The 19,023-nt window shown below is 45.9% G+C and overlaps 1 protein-coding gene across 3 annotated transcripts; it reads right to left on the bottom strand.

Moving 5' to 3' along the window:
- Window positions 1-1,226: 1,226 nt before the first annotated feature.
- On the bottom strand, window positions 1,227-15,046 carry LOC106579708 (bucky ball). Of its 3 annotated transcripts, XM_014159854.2 has the most exons (9): window positions 14,847-15,045; window positions 5,726-5,899; window positions 3,791-3,975; window positions 3,446-3,680; window positions 2,904-3,373; window positions 2,054-2,771; window positions 1,855-1,956; window positions 1,494-1,599; window positions 1,227-1,290 (listed from the first exon to the last, which is right to left on the bottom strand). In XM_014159854.2, the coding sequence occupies exons 2-9, from the start codon at window positions 5,874-5,876 to the stop codon at window positions 1,245-1,247; spliced, it is 2,013 nt and encodes a 670-aa protein (XP_014015329.2). In that variant the 5' UTR covers window positions 5,877-5,899; window positions 14,847-15,045; the 3' UTR covers window positions 1,227-1,244. The 3 variants fall into 3 exon arrangements, with proteins under 3 accessions (XP_014015329.2, XP_014015328.2, XP_014015330.2); XM_014159853.2 differs by having other exon boundaries at window positions 2,904-3,680; window positions 14,847-15,046; XM_014159855.2 differs by lacking the exon at window positions 1,494-1,599 and having other exon boundaries at window positions 2,904-3,680; window positions 14,847-15,043.
- Between the last annotated feature and the right edge of the window lie 3,977 nt (window positions 15,047-19,023).

Genomic DNA, 19,023 nt, shown 5'->3' on the forward strand with positions numbered 1-19,023 from the left:
TTCTTAAAAAAAACACAAAAAACACCTATATACATATATAATATACACACACACACAAATACACTGAACAAAAAATATAAATATGTAAAAGTGTTGGTCTCATGTTTCATCGACTGAAATAAAACATCCCATACACACACAAATATGTCTCTAAAATGTTGTGCACGAATTTGTTTACATTCCTATTAGTGATTATTTTATAATTTGTCAAGATAATCCATCCACTTGACAGGTGTGGCATATCAAGAAACTAATTTAACAGCATGCATGTGCACCTTATGCTGGGGACATTAAAGGGGGGGGGGCTGTGGAGTATTTCTGTCTGTAATAAAGCCCTTTGGTGGGGAAAAACTCATTCTGATTGGCTCCCAAGTGGGTGGGTCTATGCACTCCCAGGCCCACCCATGGCTGCAACCCTGCCCAGTCCTGTGAAATCCATAGATTAGGGCCTAATGAATTTATTTCAATTGACTGATTTCCTTATATGAACTGTAACTCAGCAAAATCTTTTAAATTGTTGCTTTTATATTTTAGGCTCCCAAGTGGCGCAGCGGTCTAAGCCACTGCATCTCAGTGCTAGAGGCGTCACTACAGACACTGGTTCGATCCAGGGCTCTAAAATATAGTTGCCAACTGACAAAACCCAACATGACAACATTACCTCATTTTTTTATTTGCCATTTCATGTTCTACTGTTTTAATTTCAATAATGTGCAAATTAATACCGTTTTATATTAACACTTGCATACACGTTTAATAAACCAGACAAACTAGTGTGTGTAATGAAATTCATTTTAATAATCCACTTGTCACAACAGTTCAAATCTAAATTTCAAAGCCACCAACCCTGTGCTGACCGAGGAGACAATTTACCAACTGACAATACAGGGCTAGCCAACTGACAGTACAGGGCTAGCCAACTGACAGTACAGGGCTAGCCAACTGACAGTACAGGGCTAGCCAACATACAGTACAGGGCTAGCCAACTGACAGTACAGGGCTAGCCAACTGACAGTACAGGGCTAGCCAACTGACAGCACAGGGCTAGCCAACTGACAGCACAGGGCTAGCCAACTGACAGTACAGGGCTAGCCAACTGACAGTGTCTATGGACCTCCTGGAAGTGCTTTATTCAAGTGTCCTTGGTTTTATTTATCACTAAAACAAAATGGTGTCCATCTGAAACATTTTCTGTTACGCATTTTACTAAGTGCTCTTTGTTTGTGACATTTTCTTTGATTTCATCAAGGATGTGATATCAAAACCTTGTGTTTCTTCTCTTGGTGGACCCTGGAGAAAAAAAACAAATAGAAGTGGATTCATAGACCAACATCTCGAAATTACACATACGTCCCACCAAATGGCACCCTATTCTCCTTTTATAGTGCACTTTTGACAAAAGCAGTGCACTACAAAGGGAATAGGGTCCCATTTGGGACACAAACCTAGTATAGTGAATAGTCGTTAGTGAAACAAGAGCAGATAAAGGAAACCTTTTCCTCTGAAATCGTTGTGGCACCTCATCGTCATCATTTTCCTCATCTCTGACTCTCTGGTATACCAGCGGCTTACACAGAGCTTTCCTCAGTGCTAGTCTCGCTGAAAATAAAATCGAGCCAGAACCACCAGGTACTCACTCATAGAAAACACATTTGATCCATGCAACAGGGTTGGTATTCATACTGCGTCTCAGATTACGAGTCCCGGCAGTCTATTCATTAGGATCTATAAAGCTAAACTAAACCTACATTAGCATTCCTACTCTAGTACGCTTTATAAATACGAGAACGGATATTTAGGATGACTAAAGGATAATATCAATTAAATATATTGACTAAGGTTGGGTTATGTTACCTTGTTGTGGCAGTGAGCTGTGTGGTTTCTGTCTAGGCTTGGCACCTCCACTCTCCCATGTACCCGGATCTGAAGTATTAACGCTGTCTCGGCACAGTCCATCTACAGCAGAGATAAGATAGAGCAAATGTATGGTTAAGTACATCGGTAAGGGAATAGGGCACCATTTTGGAAGCAAAGCAATGAAAATGTCCTTTACATGTCCTGTGTTGCTTATCCCCAGTTCCGTGTCCACTCTCCCCCTCCACCACATGGCCTTCATAATACTCCAGCTCTGATCCCACCAGCACCGTTTCTGGTTCCTGCTCCTCGGGCCCTATAGCCTCTCTCCACTGGCCTCTCTTACAGCTGTGCTTGTGTAGAGGGAGAGGCTGGTGTTTCTTGTGGACAGGGTGCTTCTTCACGACCACCTTACTGGGGTGCGTTCTCTCACAAGTCCTTACAGATCTGGGTTGTTCCTGCTCGACCACCTCGTCAGAGTCCCCGGCGGCGTACACCCTGGGGCTGTGATGAACTTTAACCCTGCTGCTCACCTCTCCTCCTTTCAGCAGGCTCGATCCACAGCAGACGCACATGAGCTTCTTGGACTGGGGACAGACTTCCTTGACATCTGCCTCTCCGAGGTCTGCAGAGAACCTCCCTCCTGCGTAGACTGAACATCCGGGAAACACATCCGCGTCCTCCAGATCGGTGGAGAACATCTCGTCCCGGGAAGAGAGCTCGTCCAGGGATGAACACAGGACACTGAGCCTCTCGTGAGCCGTCTGTGGGTGGCAGTAGTGGTGGTGACGGACTGGGGTGGTGGAGGAAGTAGCGAGAGAACGGCCAGAGGACAGAGAGGCCTGGAGGTCTTCACACAGCAGAGCAGAGCTGGAGCTGGCAGAGATGTCCTTCTGCAGAGCGCTTGCTGTAAACACCTTGTCAATTTAAATCAAATGAAAGTTTATTTGACAATACAGATACATAATGAAATTCTTAACTTACAAGTTCTCCTCTCTAACAATGCAGCTATTAAAACCTATTCCATAAAAAGTAAAGTAAAACGTGACCTTGTCAAAGGGCAGACAGAGGATCTGGTAGGACAGGTCAACATCCAGTTCACACAGACTCCCATCTGGAACATCAAACGTTTCTCCTCCGTGTTTAATGTGCTCTAAGGCTTGCCAGTCAGAGGCTAAGGGTGATGGTAGTGACTGGGGGGAGAGCAGGTTGGAGCAGTGACTCTGAGGCCTCAGAGGTCCCTCAGTGGAACTAGTACCCTCCTTTGCCTGGTTGTCTGGGTCTTCGGGTCTGGGGCTGTCATCTGACTGTGAGACGGCAGACAGGAGGCAAAGATTCTCCGAAGAACAGCTACGAAGATAGTCATCCTCATCCTCTGCATGATGCCGCATCTCCGGGTTATCCTCCTCGTGATCAGATGAGCTTTCCAATGGGGGCTCCTCGTCAGAGTCTACAGCCCAGCCCTCCTGAAGCCCCAGGTCTCCAAGGCTCCGACTCGACTCGTCGTCATAGACCGCCGCTGTGGAGTCACTGACGCTGAACAACCTGCCCAGTGGAGACGACGATTGCAAATGGCTGCTTTCCAACTTACCATACGAGGCTCCATGACTACTGTGTATGATGTCTCCCCCCACCTCACGTTTCCCTTCCTTATTATCTGACGAGAAGATTCCAGAAGCTTGGGAAACAACTCTGGAATCAAGCTCTTTCTCAGAGCCCTGCTTCTCGTTGGTCTGGAGTTTTTCCAGACAGTCGGTGAGCTTGTACAGAGCATCACTGGACTGGGTCTGAGCCTCCGAACTGGCCACCTCTCTCTGGGCCTGAGCCTGGTGAATGAACAAATTAAATAATGAATTCATTAATAATCTAATGAATTGAATATATAACATTTAAAATACATAAGTTGTCTTATACATCTGAGCACAATAATACATACACTGTAGTGTTGTTGTTGCTGCTGGTGGAACATGGGGTCATGCACCAGAGGTGGGTGGAAACGAGGTGGGTCGTACATGCATCTGTAATCAACTGGATGCATGTGTGGAACAATGTATTGACCAGGATACTGCATGTATGGGTATGGGGACATGTATGAACTAGGACGTCCAAAAGGATAACTTCCTGTAGAGAACATATGGTTTTATCAAGACAATATGACCATGCAGTAATACACTATATATACAAGAAGTATTTAGACACCCCTTCAAGTTAGTGGATTCGGCTATTTCAACCACACCCGTTGCTGACAGGTGTATAAAATTGAGCAAAAAGGCATGCAATCTCCATAGACAAACATTGGCAGTAAAAATGGCCTTACTGAAGAGCTCAGTGACTTTCAACGTGACACCGTCATAGGATGCCACCTTTCCAACAAGTCAGTTCGTCAAATTTCCGACCTGCTAGAGCTTCCCCCGGTCAACTGTAAGTGCTGTTAATGTGAAGTGAAAGCATCTAGGAGCAACAACGGCTCAGCCGCGAAGTGGTAGGCAACACAAGCTCACAGAACGGGACCGCCGAGTGCTGAAGCAACACTCACTACAGAGTTCCAAACTGTCTCTGGAAGCAACATCACCACAAGAACTGTTCATCTGGAGCTTGGTGAAATGGGTTTCCATGGCCGAGCAGTCGCACCACAAGCCCATGTGCAGCGCTAACCGTCGGCTGGAGTGGTATAAAGCTCACCGCCATTGAACTCTGGAGCAGTGGAAACGTGTTCTCTGGAGTGATGAATCACGCTTACATTCTGGCAGTCCGACGGACTGATCTGGGTTTGGTGGATGGCAGGAGACTGTAAAGTTTGGTGGAAGAAGAATAATAGTCTGGGGCTGTTTTTCATGGTTCGGTCTAGGCTCCTTAGTTCAAGTGAAGGATAATCTTAACGCTACAGCACACAATGACATTCTAGACGATTCTGTGCTTCCAACTTTGTGGCGACCGTTTGGGGAAGGCCCTTTCCTGTTTCAGCATGACATTTCCCCCGTGCACAAAGCGAGGTCCATACAGAAATGGTTTGTCGAGATCGGTGTGGAAGAACTTGACTGGCCAGCACAGAGCCCTCAACCCCATCGAACACCTTTGGGATGAAATGTAACGCCGACTGAGAGCCAGGCCTAATCGTCCAACATCAGTTCCCAACCTCACTAATGCTCTTGTGGCTGAATGGAACCAAGTCCCCCTGCAGCAATGTACCAACATCTAGTGGAAAGCCTTCCCAGAAGAGTGGAGGCTGTTATAGCAGCAATGTACCAACATCTAGTGGAAAGCCTTCCCAGAAGAGTGGAGGCTGTTATAGCAGCAATGTTCCAACATCTAGTGGAAAGCCTTCCCAGAAGAGAGGAGGCTGTTATAGCAGCAATGTTCCAACATCTAGTGGAAAGCCTTCCCAGAAGAGAGGAGGCTGTTATAGCAGCAATGTTCCAACATCTAGTGGAAAGCCTTCCCAGAAGAGTGGAGGCTGTTATAGCAGCAATGTTCCAACATCTAGTGGAAAGCCTTCCCAGAAGAGTGGAGGCTGTTATAGCAGCAATGTTCCAACATCTAGTGGAAAGCCTTCCCAGAAGAGAGGAGGCTGTTATAGCAGCAAAGGGGGGACCAACTCCATATTAATGCCCATGATTTTGGAATGAGATGTTCAACGAGCAGGTGTCCATACTTTGATCATGTCGTGTATTTGTGTCAATGAAAATCATCCACTGTAAACTAATACTCCATAATTCTGGTTTGAGAAATAAAGTGTACGACTGAAATGGCACCCTATTCCCTATTATAGTGAACTATGTGGCCCATAGGACCCTGGTCTAAAGTAGTGCACTATATAAGGAATATGGTGATATTTGGGACACAGACATAAAAACATGAAAAGTAGGCCTACCTGAACCAGGTAAGGTATAGTGGTTATACGGGTTGTTCATATTATGCCACTGATGATGATACATGTTGTAGTAAGGTTGAGAAGCCGGCTGAACATAGAAGAAGGGCCTTGGGTGGTTGACCTGCCGCTGGTTGTGTTGACCACTCTCCATCGACTGTGGGTGTTTGCTTCCTTCTATATATTAAAAAAGATATATTCTTTAGATTAAAAATCTATTTTACAAGACAGCCCTGTATACATTACAATAAAAACATACACATGTGTATAAAACAATAGAATTCAGCACACCAACAAAACAAACATATTTAATTAATAAAAGCAATCACATTCAACTACCATTATGAATAATCAGCGTGAATAAAAAAATATTTAGATCATATCAGTTAATTCTGAGCGTTCAGACTCAGGCTACAGGAGGAGCCGACAGATCTGGGACCAGGCTACAGGAGGAGCCGACAGATCTGGGACCAGGCTACAGGAGGAGCCGACAGATCTGGGACCAGGCTACAGGAGGAGCCGACAGATCTGGGACCAGGCTACAGGAGGAGCCGACAGATCTGGGACCAGGCTACAGGAGGAGCCGACAGATCTGGGACCAGGCTACAGGAGGAGCCGACAGATCTGGGACCAGGCTACAGGAGGAGCCGACAGATCTGGGACCAGGCTACAGGAGGAGCCGACAGATCTGGGACCAGGCTACAGGAGGAGACGACAGATCTGGGACCTGCCTACAGTGAAAGTAGCCCTGGAAAACCCTCCTCCTAAGTTTGGTTTTCAGTGGTTAGCGTCGCCCACGGTTGGCTGCGTGTGAACTACAATTCCGACAAGGTGTTTTAAAATTCAGAAACGTCAACAATCATCGCTTGCCAAACTGTTTTGGAAACATATGCTGATATGCCCCTTATCTGTCAGTTAGAAATGTTTCAAATAAGGGACAGTTCCACATTTACTGGAGTGGTTCAAATCAGGGGAGGGCTGTCTAATTTTTTTCTTTTGGGGGGGGGGGGGGGAATAGTTGTGTTTTTGTTTTTTTTGGGGCACAGGAGAGGGTAGTGAATTTTTTCCCCCTGGTTTACATTCGCTCTTTTGCAGGTTTTACTATGTAATTTCTTCCATCCTAGCCATATTTACTCATCTGCTTGCCTCCACCTCCCCCATACTTGGTACTTCCCTTATGGACTACGCTTTTTCACACGCTAACTTTTACTATACCACAGGTCAATATAGTCTACCAGTCTGTCTATCCACCACTCATAGTGACAATATAATCTACCAGTCTGTCTATCCACCATTCATAGTGACAATATAGTCTACCAGTCTGTCTATCCACCATTCATAGTGACAATATATTCTACCAGTCTGTCTATCCACCACTCATAGTGACACTATAGTCTACCAGTCTGTCTATCCACCACTCATAGTGACAATATAGACTACCAGTCTGTCTATCCACCATTCATAGTGACAGTAGTGCTAGGTGGATAGTTTGTCCAGATCAGCAATAGGCTAACTAGCATCATACCACACATGCATTCAAAGCTGCATCAATTTTCAATATGAATCCACAAGAACCAATATGAATAGCTGATGGGTAGCAGAGAGGCCAGGTGGAACCAATATGAATAGCTGATGGGTAGCAGAGAGACCAGGTGGAACCAATATGAATAGCTGATGGGTAGCAGAGAGGCCAGGTGGAACCAATATGAATAGCTGATGGGTAGCAGAGAGGCCAGGTGGAACCAATATGAATAGCTGATGGATAGCAGAGAGGCCAGGTGGAACCAATATGAATAGCTGATGGGTAGCAGAGAGACCAGGTGGAACCAATATGAATAGCTGATGGGTAGCAGAGAGACCAGGTGGAACCAATATGAATAGCTGATGGGTAGCAGAGAGACCAGGTGGAACCAATATGAATAGCTGATGGGTAGCAGAGAGACCAGGTGGAACCAATATGAATAGCTGATGGGTAGCAGAGAGACCAGGTGGAACCAATATGAATAGCTGATGGGTAGCAGAGAGGCCAGGTGGAACCAATATGAATAGCTGATGGGTAGCAGAGAGGCCAGGTGGAACCAATATGAATAGCTGATGGGTAGCAGAGAGACCAGGTGGAACCAATATGAATAGCTGATGGGTGGCAGAGAGGCTAGGTGGAACCAATATGAATAGCTGATGGGTAGCAGAGAGACCAGGTGGAACCAATATGAATAGCTGATGGGTGGCAGAGAGGCCAGGTGGAACCAATATGAATAGCTGATGGGTAGCAGAGAGACCAGGTGGAACCAATATGAATAGCTGATGGGTAGCAGAGAGACCAGGTGGAACCAATATGAATAGCTGATGGGTGGCAGAGAGACCAGGTGGAACCAATATGAATAGCTGATGGGTAGCAGAGAGGCCAGGTGGATCATTACACACGAAAAACAGTGAAGACATGAGACACCAGACTCAGAAATCTCCCCCTATGTTTAGGAACAACACAATTATCCTACCTAGAATAGCAGATAACGCCACAATACAATAAATAAATGCATTATTGTTTTCAAATGAGTACAAAAATTGTACTTTAGGCTGCAGTGAAAACGTCCAATCCAAGCCACTGTCCCTTATGCACCAAGAACCTAACGCTTCAATATAGCCTAAATAATAAATCATTTAACTTTCAAAATGTATTACCTTGTGTGTGACATAAACACAACCAGTCACAATGTTTTAACCTGATTAGGCCACCTCAAAAGTATTCTGTAGACTTGCACACGTTTGTCCCAAAATATAATTCCAGTATCCTCAAAAACCGCTTGACATGAACCAGGATTCCATCCAACCTTTTTATGCAAAGTACATGTCGGATAATTATTATTATTTTTTTTTTTTAAAAGGTCACGACATCATGGGAAAGCATGTTGTTTACTAGGCTGGATGAAATAAGTTATGAACTTCAAAAGGGTGGTGAAAGAGCACTGTGACGAGCTTGGTGATCCTTTACAATAATTATCCAGGGTCTTATTCTGGTGACATGATGAGCGATACAATTGGCTGCCATTTGACAAATAATCTCATCATGCAGGCTATACCCACACCTTATCTGCAAGCTGTAGAGCGCATGTACCAATACCAGAGGGGGAACATTCGTACCATTTTTTGTGACAAAACCATCAGTAGGCCTAGAGTTGAAAATGAGATTTGAATTCGCATGTTAAAAGGGTTTCCACCGCAAAACGTAGTTTTATGTGCACTACGTATTTATGCACATGTCGATTTGATGGAAAGAACTGATGGGGGGAAAATTATGCAGATTTTAGAATATTGCCATGACAATCGGTCACCAATTGGATGAAAACCTAGCTATAGACACCCTAAAGCAGGGTTTCCCAAACTCGGTCCTCGGAACCCCAAGAGGGGCACGTTTTGGTTTGTTCGTCCTAGCACTACACATCTGATTCAAATAATCAACTAATCCTCAAGCTTTGATCATTTGAATCAGCTGTACTAGGGCAAAAACCAAAACATGCCCCCCTTGCGGTCCCCAGGACAGAGTTTGGGGAACGCTGCCCTAAAGACCGGTGGACCAGTCCAGTGTCTCTGATTAGAACTGTACATCATGGTTCACCAGCAGCCCCAGTCAGTTAAGAACAAATTCTTATTTACAATGACGGCCTAGGAACAGTGGGTTAACTACCTTGTTCAGGGGCGGAACGACAGATTATTACCTTGTCAGCTCGGGGATTCCATCCAGAAACCTTTTTCGGTTACTGGCCCAGCGCTCTAACCACTAGGCTACCTGCCGCCCCTACCCTCTAACCCCTAGGCTACCTGCCGCCCCTACCCTCTAACCCCTGGGCTACCTGCCGCCCCTACCCTCTAACCCCTGGGCTACCTGCCGCCCCTACCCTCTAACCCCTGGGCTACCTGCCGCCCCTACCCTCTAACCACTAGGCTACCTGCCGCCCCTACCCTCTAACCACTAGGCTACCTGCCGCCCCTACCCTCTAACCACTAGGCTACCTGCCGCCCCTACCCTCTAACCACTAGGCTACCTGCCGCCCCTACCCTCTAACCCCTAGGCTACCTGCCGCCCCTACCCTCTAACCCCTAGGCTACCTGCCGCCCCTACCCTCTAACCCCTAGGCTACCTGCCGCCCCTACCCTCTAACCCCTAGGCTACCTGCCGCCCCTACCCTCTAACCACTAGGCTACCTGCCGCCCCTACCCTCTAACCACTGGGCTACCTGCCGCCCCTACCCTCTAACCACTGGGCTACCTGCCGCCCCTACCCTCTAACCACTGGGCTACCTGCCGCCCCTACCCTCTAACCACTGGGCTACCTGCCGCCCCTACCCTCTAACCACTAGGCTACCTGCCGCCCCTACCCTCTAACCACTGGGCTACCTGCCGCCCCTACCCTCTAACCACTAGGCTACCTGCCGCCCCTACCCTCTAACCACTAGGCTACCTGCCCCCCTACCCTCTAACCACTGGGCTACCTGCCGCCCCTACCCTCTAACCACTAGGCTACCTGCTGTCCCAAGCCAAGCCAAGCCTTCCATACTGGGTAGGGAGGGACGTCAAGCCAAGCCTTCCATACTGGGTAGAGAGGGACGTCAAGCCAAGCCTTCCATACTGGGTAGGGAGGGGCACGTCAAGCCAAGCCTTCCATACTGGGTAGAGAGGGACGTCAAGCCAAGCCTTCCATACTGGGTAGGGAGGGGCACCAAGCCTTCCATACTGGGTAGGGAGGGGCACCAAGCCTTCCATACTGGGTAGGGAGGGACGTCAAGCCAAGCCTTCCATACTGGGTAGGGAGGGGCACCAAGCCTTCCATACTGGGTAGAGAGGGACGTCAAGCCAAGCCTTCCATACTGGGTAGAGAGGGACGTCAAGCCAAGCCTTCCATACTGGGTAGAGAGGGACGTCAAGCCAAGCCTTCCATACTGGGTAGAGAGGGACATCAAGCCAAGCCTTCCATACTGGGTAGGGAGGGGTCAAGCCAAGCCTTCCATACTGGGTACGGAGGGATGTATTTTCTGTTTGTCAAGAATTGACAGTCAATTTGTGGCGTTGAAGATATTGAAGTGCTCTAAGTTGGTATGCTTTGTTTATTGGTTGTGGAGTGCATTGGCACAGAAACATGTGGAAAATTGATTGCATACATTTTATACAGTTCCAAATATAGCATCAAAATGTAGAAAATCTGATTTCCCCGTAGCTGATGATTGTCTGCAGACGGCTCTGATCCTAGTGGAATGAAACCGGAATGGAGCGCGAGGTCGTACATGGTGGTCTGCAAACCCTCAACCTTCTGGCCTGTAGCCCTGCACTGCATTTACTGTGCCAAATAGAAACATGCTTTAGCATGTCGTGTCTATAAACACAGGCTTGCTCCAGTTATGAACATTATTTGGGGTTAATTCTAAGCAGTGATTTATTTTTTAACAGTATAAGGGGAGGGCGATTTTTTTTTAATTACATCTTTAGTTGGACCAGTCCCCTCCCCAGTAAAATGTCAAACTGTCCCTAAAAAAAGCAGTTTTGCACAGATCCGTACACTTCCTCCCCAGTTATGCTTACACAAAAGGTGTTTGGAGCACCCTAGATAACTAATTAGCACAGGTAGCCACCTATATCTGCTGCAAATAAGCGCTGTAACATGAAGCTATGCCCATGTGGGAACTCGAATCATAACACCACTTTCACCTGGGTTTTTTAACAGGTTAAATTACTTTGCAGTGTTGCGATTCGTGTTCCCACATATGTAACATGAAGTTATGCCTCTCTTATTTACATTAGTTTGGCATTTTATGTAAGATACAAACCTTTCCAAACCCGTACCGAAAAACTTTCTGAACGACAGGGGGAGATCTTAACAAAATTCGTCCGGCCAGAAGTAGCCAAACGTGCACGGCTGCTAGATCAGCAAAATCTAGGTTTGATGTGCATTCCCGGTAAAACACTCGTACGCCCGGTGGACCGGATAGCAAGCATCATCCATTCAGCTGCAAAGGCATCATTTCTATCCTTAACAAGCTTTAATGGCAAAAAGGCATCATTTCTATCCTTAACTAGCTTTAATGGCAAAAAGGCATTAATGGAAAACGTGCTTACTTTCTTTATAAAACAATTTCACACCATTTTAGTATTTTCGGACAACTTTGTGGAAAACAGTTTCCTAAAAGAAAATACGCCTTTTTCCTTACTTCTCGCCATTAAAGCTTGTTGAGGAAAATGATGCCTTTGCAGCCGGAATGGAGCCAGTCCACAGCACAGGAGAATGTGTGGTCCATTACCAGGAGAACACATCATACCTAGACCACTGTGTAGATCTAGAGCCCATGCGCTATGCTAGAAGATGGGCATTGTGTGGTCCATTACCAGGAGAACACATCATACCTAGACCACTGTGTAGATCTAGAGCCCATGCGCTATGCTAGAAGATGGGCATTGTGTGGTCCATTACCAGGAGAACACATCATACCTAGACCACTGTGTAGATCTAGAGCCCATACGCTATGCTAGAAGATGGGCATTGTGTGGTCCATTACCAGGAGGACACATCATACCTAGACCACTGTGTAGATCTAGAGCCCATGCGCTATGCTAGAAGATGGGCATTGTGTGGTCCATTACCAGGAGAACACATCATACCTAGACCACTGTGTAGATCTAGAGCCCATGCGCTATGCTAGAAGATGGGCACTATGGTCAATAGGCGCTACAGGTAGTTGCCGTCTATAAATGGGTTACAGTGAGACTTAAACATTTAAACTTTCACAACACTTGACAGTTAAATAGACTGGGGCCAGGGGAAATTTGGTTAGTTGGCCTACCGTCTATTTTCTGACGTATCCAATGATTATGAAAATGAGAGTGCTGAAAATTTAGATTAGATTTATATTACAATGTCACCATGTTACATTGGAAACACTTTTCTACTGTCAATCAAACGAGGTTCCTAATGAGCAATTTTTCTTGGCAGACTTGGTTGTTTTTAATCTTTCAAAACTATACTAAATAAAACAACGCACTCATCTTCAATAGTTTGAGCTACTGATAACGCCCTCACTGTCCAATCATTTTTACAGATTACACCTGCGCTCATCATCTGTTTCTTATTTCTGTGGCGGTTGGCAAACAACTTTTAAGGTGCATTACCGCCACCAACTGGACTGGAGTGTGGTTTAAATCCTACCCAATATTCTCGTCTCGCTAAGGAAACGAAAATACATAATTAAATACTACATCCCCTGAAGATTTCCCCAGCAGTTCACTTAATATTGACTCTTCAATCCCAGTACGCCTCAAATCTAATAGCAATCGCTCCCTTTCCCTCACATATTTATGGACCTGAAATAGTGTTCAACTGTCTCTGTTCCACTGTCTCTCCTGGCAATGATTCACCAGGGAACTGCATTGCTCTTTCTGCCCCCTGTACCCATAGGAATCCCCTGCCTTGCTCTTTCTGCCCCCTGTACCCATAGGAATCCCCTGTCTTGCTCTTTCTGCCCCCTGTACCCATAGGAATCCCCTGTCTTGCTCTTTCTGCCCCCTGTACCCATAGCTCCCCTGTACCCATAGGAATCCCCTGCCTTGCTCTTTCTCCCCCTGTACCCATAGAGCACGGCATGGGATTCCTTTCTCCCCCCTGTACCCATAGGAATCACCTGCCTTGCTCTTTCTTCCCCCTGTACCCATAGGAATCCCCTGCCTTGCTCTTTCTGCCCCCTGTACCCATAGAGCACGGCAGGGGATTCCTTTCTCCCCTGTACCCATAGGAATCACCTGCCTTGCTCTTTCTCCCCCTGTACCCATAGAGCATGGCATGGGATTCCTTTCTCCCCCCTGTACCCATAGGAATCACCTGCCTTGCTCTTTCTGCCCCCTGTACCCATAGGAATCCCCTGCCGTGCTCTTTCTGCCCCCTGTACCCATAGGAATGACCTGCCTTGAGGCCTCTACTATTGCTGTTCTTACTCCATCATTCAGTGTTTCTATATCTGAATTGAGATCAACCTGAGACTGCTCCTGTTCACTCAACTCCTGAAACGGACCCTACTGCGCTTCCCCAAATATCCATCTCCTCAATCCATTTCCTCCTAAATCTCCCACCCTCATTCCTACAGTACACATGATAGGATAGTGACAACTACCCCCTGTAGATTCCTCCTAAACCGACCAACTACATCTGCCTGCCATTGAACTGTAGATCAGATTAGGACCCAGAGCAGATGAATATCCAGTTACTGGGTCAAACCCAGTTCCCCGGCCATCATTAAGACTCACAAGCCTTTTCTCATCCGGTAGTTCCTCCAACACGTATCCGTTGACATCAGTCCGTAACCCTCTCCCCAGAGCGTACTACGAGCATTAAAATCCCCACACCACATCACCCGTCTCCGATCTTCACCTTCTACATTCTGAAGGACCATCAACCCTCGTCTCTTACACAGGTTGTAAAAGTTCACTATTAACATATTCCCCCAACCACACCTCTAGAACCACATACTCCTGTTCACCTCCCTTTCCCACACGCCTACATAGGATCTCTGTTCTTTCACCCTTTTTTACATTTCACCAACATTTTCTTCCAGAAGAGGGCACCATTTCCCTTGGAGAGACAGTTGAAGATGGACTGAGGGGGATTTGATTAAGATGCCCCTGGTTGAACCGGGCTATATCCCGTCAATGTGTCGGTGAGGGAGGAGCACCATACTCAACTCTAATGGTAATCTGCAACGCTTGGTCATATTGTCAACAAGGCAGCATGGTGCATCGTTCAGAAACGTACATCTCCTTTCTTTAACATACATGTTAGAATTTTCTAACTAGTTTTCATTGCGAAGGCAGATAAAGTGTTTATCACAAGCATCACTTCTGCATGTGAAAACACTGAATTGTACTCATTGTTAGCCCATTATTACTATAGGAACATAACATTACTCCTTAGTCCATGAAGTCCAAGGACCTTACATGGTATGTTCAAAGTGAGAATTGGCTTTGGAAGACCAAAATACTCCATCAAAACGTGAATCTATTCCCAAATGCGGTATGGTTCTAAAAACATAAACCCATTTACTTTCATATCACATCAAAATCATTCCACAAATGCAAAACATACACTTACTGTTTTAACCTGTTGTAACACAGTTGCAGCCAACAGTATTTTTCAGTGATCCGTTTTGTGGCTTTTGTCTTCCGTTTCCATCCAGGTGTTCAGAGACGCCGACAGCTAATCAGCACAGATAGTCCACTCTGTCTTCAGTTAACAAGCCTTGTAACATGGAAATATGGCCGTGTGGAAACTCGAACCCTATTAAAGGTGTATCTATTTAACCTTTTTATTTTATTTTATTAAATTATTTCTCACAGATATGAAAAATAAGGTCCGTTTGCTTCCAAACCCGTACCACAAGCGATGCGTGATAAATGTTCAGCCTCTTAACAAAGCTCCCCTCTAGAGAGAAGCATCCTTGTAATGTCGTGGAACCGAGAGTCATGATCAATGGCAACTCATTGTATACACGCATGACTGTTAGTAGCTTTGGATAGAATGGTCTGCTAAATGGCATATTATTATATTATTACTCCCTACCCCACAGGGTTTAACCTACATCACTTGTTTTTAACCGACTTCGCCGTCGGCCAGAACAGTGGTTGCACGCAAGGGAGCCTGGAGGCAGCCCGGTTCAACGCTTAACGCTTCGAACACACCGACTGTGTTTGCGTTTTGAAACACCAGAAGTACATTCATTTCCAATGGAACGCTGCGTTTGCCTTGCGGCATTGCGTTGCAGAGGCAGTTGCATTGAACGTCTGCATCAAATTGTATGCGTAGACTTGACAGAAAGTAGCAAAATGTGAATGTTGCATTTTTATTGGTCACATATTCAGTAAAAAAAAAAGTGGGATTACAAAATAAAAACAGTTTCATTGCATAATTTCTTTACATTTTTTATTCATTTATTTGCCAAGTATATTATTTATTCGATGACATCCACAAATGAATTGTGAGAGTATAATATAATTTCCCTCCAAAATGCAATAATAAATAGTCAAGATAGCAGAGTAGGCTCTTTCAACAATGAGACCAACGTTGAGGAAGGTGGTCTTGATCGCGCTGTTGGGCCGGGACCAGCCCCGCCGAAAGCGCAGGTCTGTGTGGGACCAGAGATGGTTAAAGTCCCGAAAGCAGGCAGGGGAGCTCCACCGTCTCATTCAAGAGCTTCGACTGTTTGGAGAGGAATTCCGAAGTTACTTTCCTCTGGACCCAAGCCAGTTCGATCACCTGCTCCAGATGGTTGGAGCCAGGATCACCCGGATGGATACCAACTACCGGGAGTCCATCAGCCCAGTTGAACGCCTGGCGATTTGTCTCCGCTAAGCTACATTCTAGTACATTTTTAAAGCCTTTGATACCATAATTGATTGATATTTGATACATTGTTTTTATGTTCAACCTAGCTAGCTAAAGAGCTCTAGTTAATAGTCCCTATTTGACATCAGATGTACTTTTACAGAATGTTCATTAGGACTATAACTTTTCCCAAAGTTGGTTTATAATCCTTTTTTAATTATGTTACAATGTTACCAAATGAAAAGAAAGTTGAGATGCCTTCTGCTCTGATGAAGGTAGGCTAGTCTTCACCAGGACCCCTTGTTGTTCAACACAGTTACAGGCCTTCTGCCCTGATGAAGGTAGGCTAGTCTTCACCAGGACCCCTTGTTGTTCAACACAGTTACAGGCCTTCTGCCCTGATGAAGGTAGGCTAGTCTTCACCAGGACCCCTTGTTGTTCAACACAGTTACAGGCCTTCTGCCCCTGATGAAGGTAGGCTAGTCTTCACCAGGACCCCTTGTTGTTCAACACAGTTACAGGCCTTCTGCCCTGATGAAGGTAGGCTAGTCTTCACCAGGACCCCTTGTTGTTCAACACAGTTACAGGCCTTCTGCTCTGATGAAGGTAGGCTAGTCTTCACCAGGACCCCTTGTTGTTCAACACAGTTACAGGCCTTCTGCTCTGATGAAGGTAGGCTAGTCTTCACCAGGACCCCTTGTTGTTCAACACAGTTACAGTCATTCATTACATTCTTATTGGACTCACATACACTCTTAGAGAAAAACGTTCCAAAAGTGTCCTTCTGCTTTCCCATTGGATAACCATTTTTGGTTCCAGGTAGAACCCTTTGGGGAAAATGTTATACATGGAACCCAATAGGGTTCTACTTGGAACCAAAAGGGGTACTACCTGGAACCAAAAGGGGATCTCCTATGGGGACAGCCGGAGAAGCCTTTTCAGTAGATAGTACCATTCTTTCTAATAGTAGAGGTGGCCTGGGCTACAGTTTAATGATAGAGTCATAGACTGAATTGTACTGTTTCAAGGCATTGTTAATGATGGTTGATGAGTATTACAATATAATTTGTAGAGCATAATAAACAGTAATGAGGTAGCTATATAAGTAGATATAATTTGTGGGTGGAATTCAAGTTACACACAATGTTGATAATTATTTTGAATTATATTTCAGATTCTTGGCGACAGGGGACTCCTACAGGACCATAGGATTCAACTTCCGAGTGAGACGGTCCGCGATGGCAGGCATTGTCACCTCTGTGGCACAAGCCATTTGGGACTGTCTGGTTGGTGAATACATGCCTGTCCCCAAGGAGGAAGACTGGAGGGCCATCGCTGCCGAGTTCCTGGAGAGGTGGAATTTCCCCAACTGTCTTGGCTCCATCGCTGCTGAGTTCCTGGAGAGGTGGAATTTCCCAACTGTCTTGGCTCCATCGCTGCTGAGTTCCTGGAGAGGTGGCATTTTCCCAACTGTCTTGGCTCCATCGCTGCTGAGTTCCTGGAGAGGTGGAATTTCCCCAACTGTCTTGGCTCCATCGCTGCTGAGTTCCTGGAGAGGTGGAATTTCCCCAACTGTCTTGGCTCCATCGCTGCTGAGTTCCTGGAGAGGTGGAATTTCCCCAACTGTCTTGGCTCCATTGACGGGAAACATGTAGTAATCCAGGCTCCACCGTGCTCAGGTTTGCAATTCTACAACAAGGTTACATATTAAGTTGTACTCTTGGCTGTTGTAGATGCCATCTACTATTTCTGTGTTGTCGATGTTGGTGCTTATGGCAAGGAAGGTGATGGCGGGACCCTCCGGGACTCTGCCTTCGGCCAGGCACTTCAGGATGGCATCCTGGAGATTCCACCAACTGCATCACTCCCTAGGGCTGAAGACCTGGGACCTGTTCCCCACGTCTTCGTCAGCGACGAGGGCTTCCCTTTGAGACCCAACCTCATGAGGCCCTACGCTGGACGCCAGCTGCCATTGCCAAAGCCTGTAAGGATCTTTAGCAAACGGCTGTCTAGGGCAAGGTTAGTTGTTGAATGCGCCTTTGGGATTCTGGCAGCCCGGTGGAGAATGTATCAGAGAGTGCTTGGTCTCAGCCCCTCAAATGTCGATGCCTGCGTGAAGGCCACATGTGTTCTCTATAACTACCTGCGAAGGTCATTCCAGGAGCCGCTCCGGATGGAGATGGGCACGCCAAATGGTCACCTTCCTGATGTCACCAGGGCAGGTGCCAACAACGCCCCCAGACAGGCACTCCAGGTGAGGGAGAAGCTGACCACCTACTTCTCATCGCCAGCAGGTGAAGTCCCATGGCAGTATGCCGTGGAGTGAAACTGCTCTTTTAAAAGCCCCCTAACACAAAGGTTATTTTAAGAACCATCCACCGTTGTCCATAAAATTGAATTTTTGGCCCAGATTACTTTATGTATCATTGTCTCTCTTCATTTGGAAGTTATATTTAAGTGAAATTTGGGAGTAAAGACCACACCTTAACCCTTTCCCTCTCTCATTAACGTCAGTATTATACACACCTGGCATGGTACATAAGCTGAGCGGGAGCACTAACTAAGGTTATACGACATACAGTTAGTATGATAACTAAGGGTAACCTAGGGTCCATACAAATAGTACAGTTTACCACCATGTTCACTGGCCTGACAAAATACAGGTGGGAAAAAAACGAATTAGGAAGAGAATGTGTTTTTACTTTCATCTTGTCTTAGATCTGCAAAGGTATAGGGAAGAAATAAGCAGATTCATACTAAATTAGATATTAAAAAACAACTGAAACAACTGACTATGAAAACATAATTTAATAAGTATTCAACTACAGGAAAGAACATGAGTGTTGTAAAAATGTTTAAAAAAAGACTAATATTGAAAGAGGTTTGTGTGTGGTGTTTGTGAGGTGTGTGTGTGTGTGTGTGTGTGTGTGTGTGTGTGTGAAAAATA

The sequence above is a fragment of the Salmo salar genome, chromosome ssa19 (assembly GCF_905237065.1).
Source record: "Salmo salar chromosome ssa19, Ssal_v3.1, whole genome shotgun sequence".
In the NCBI taxonomy this organism is placed as follows: Eukaryota; Metazoa; Chordata; class Actinopteri; order Salmoniformes; family Salmonidae; genus Salmo; species Salmo salar.

Excerpts from the sequence above, each read along its gene's own strand:
- LOC106579708 (XM_014159853.2), bottom strand. The coding sequence starts at position 5,876 with ATGGAGAGTGGTCAACACAACCAGCGGCAGGTCAACCACCCAAGGCCC. Across the intron at positions 3,976-5,725 it reads CTATACCTTACCTGGTTCAG|GAAGTTATCCTTTTGGACGT; the intron begins GTAGGCCTACTT and ends TGTTCTCTACAG. Across the intron at positions 1,957-2,053 it reads GGATAAGCAACACAGGACAT|ATGGACTGTGCCGAGACAGC; the intron begins GTAAAGGACATT and ends TCTCTGCTGTAG.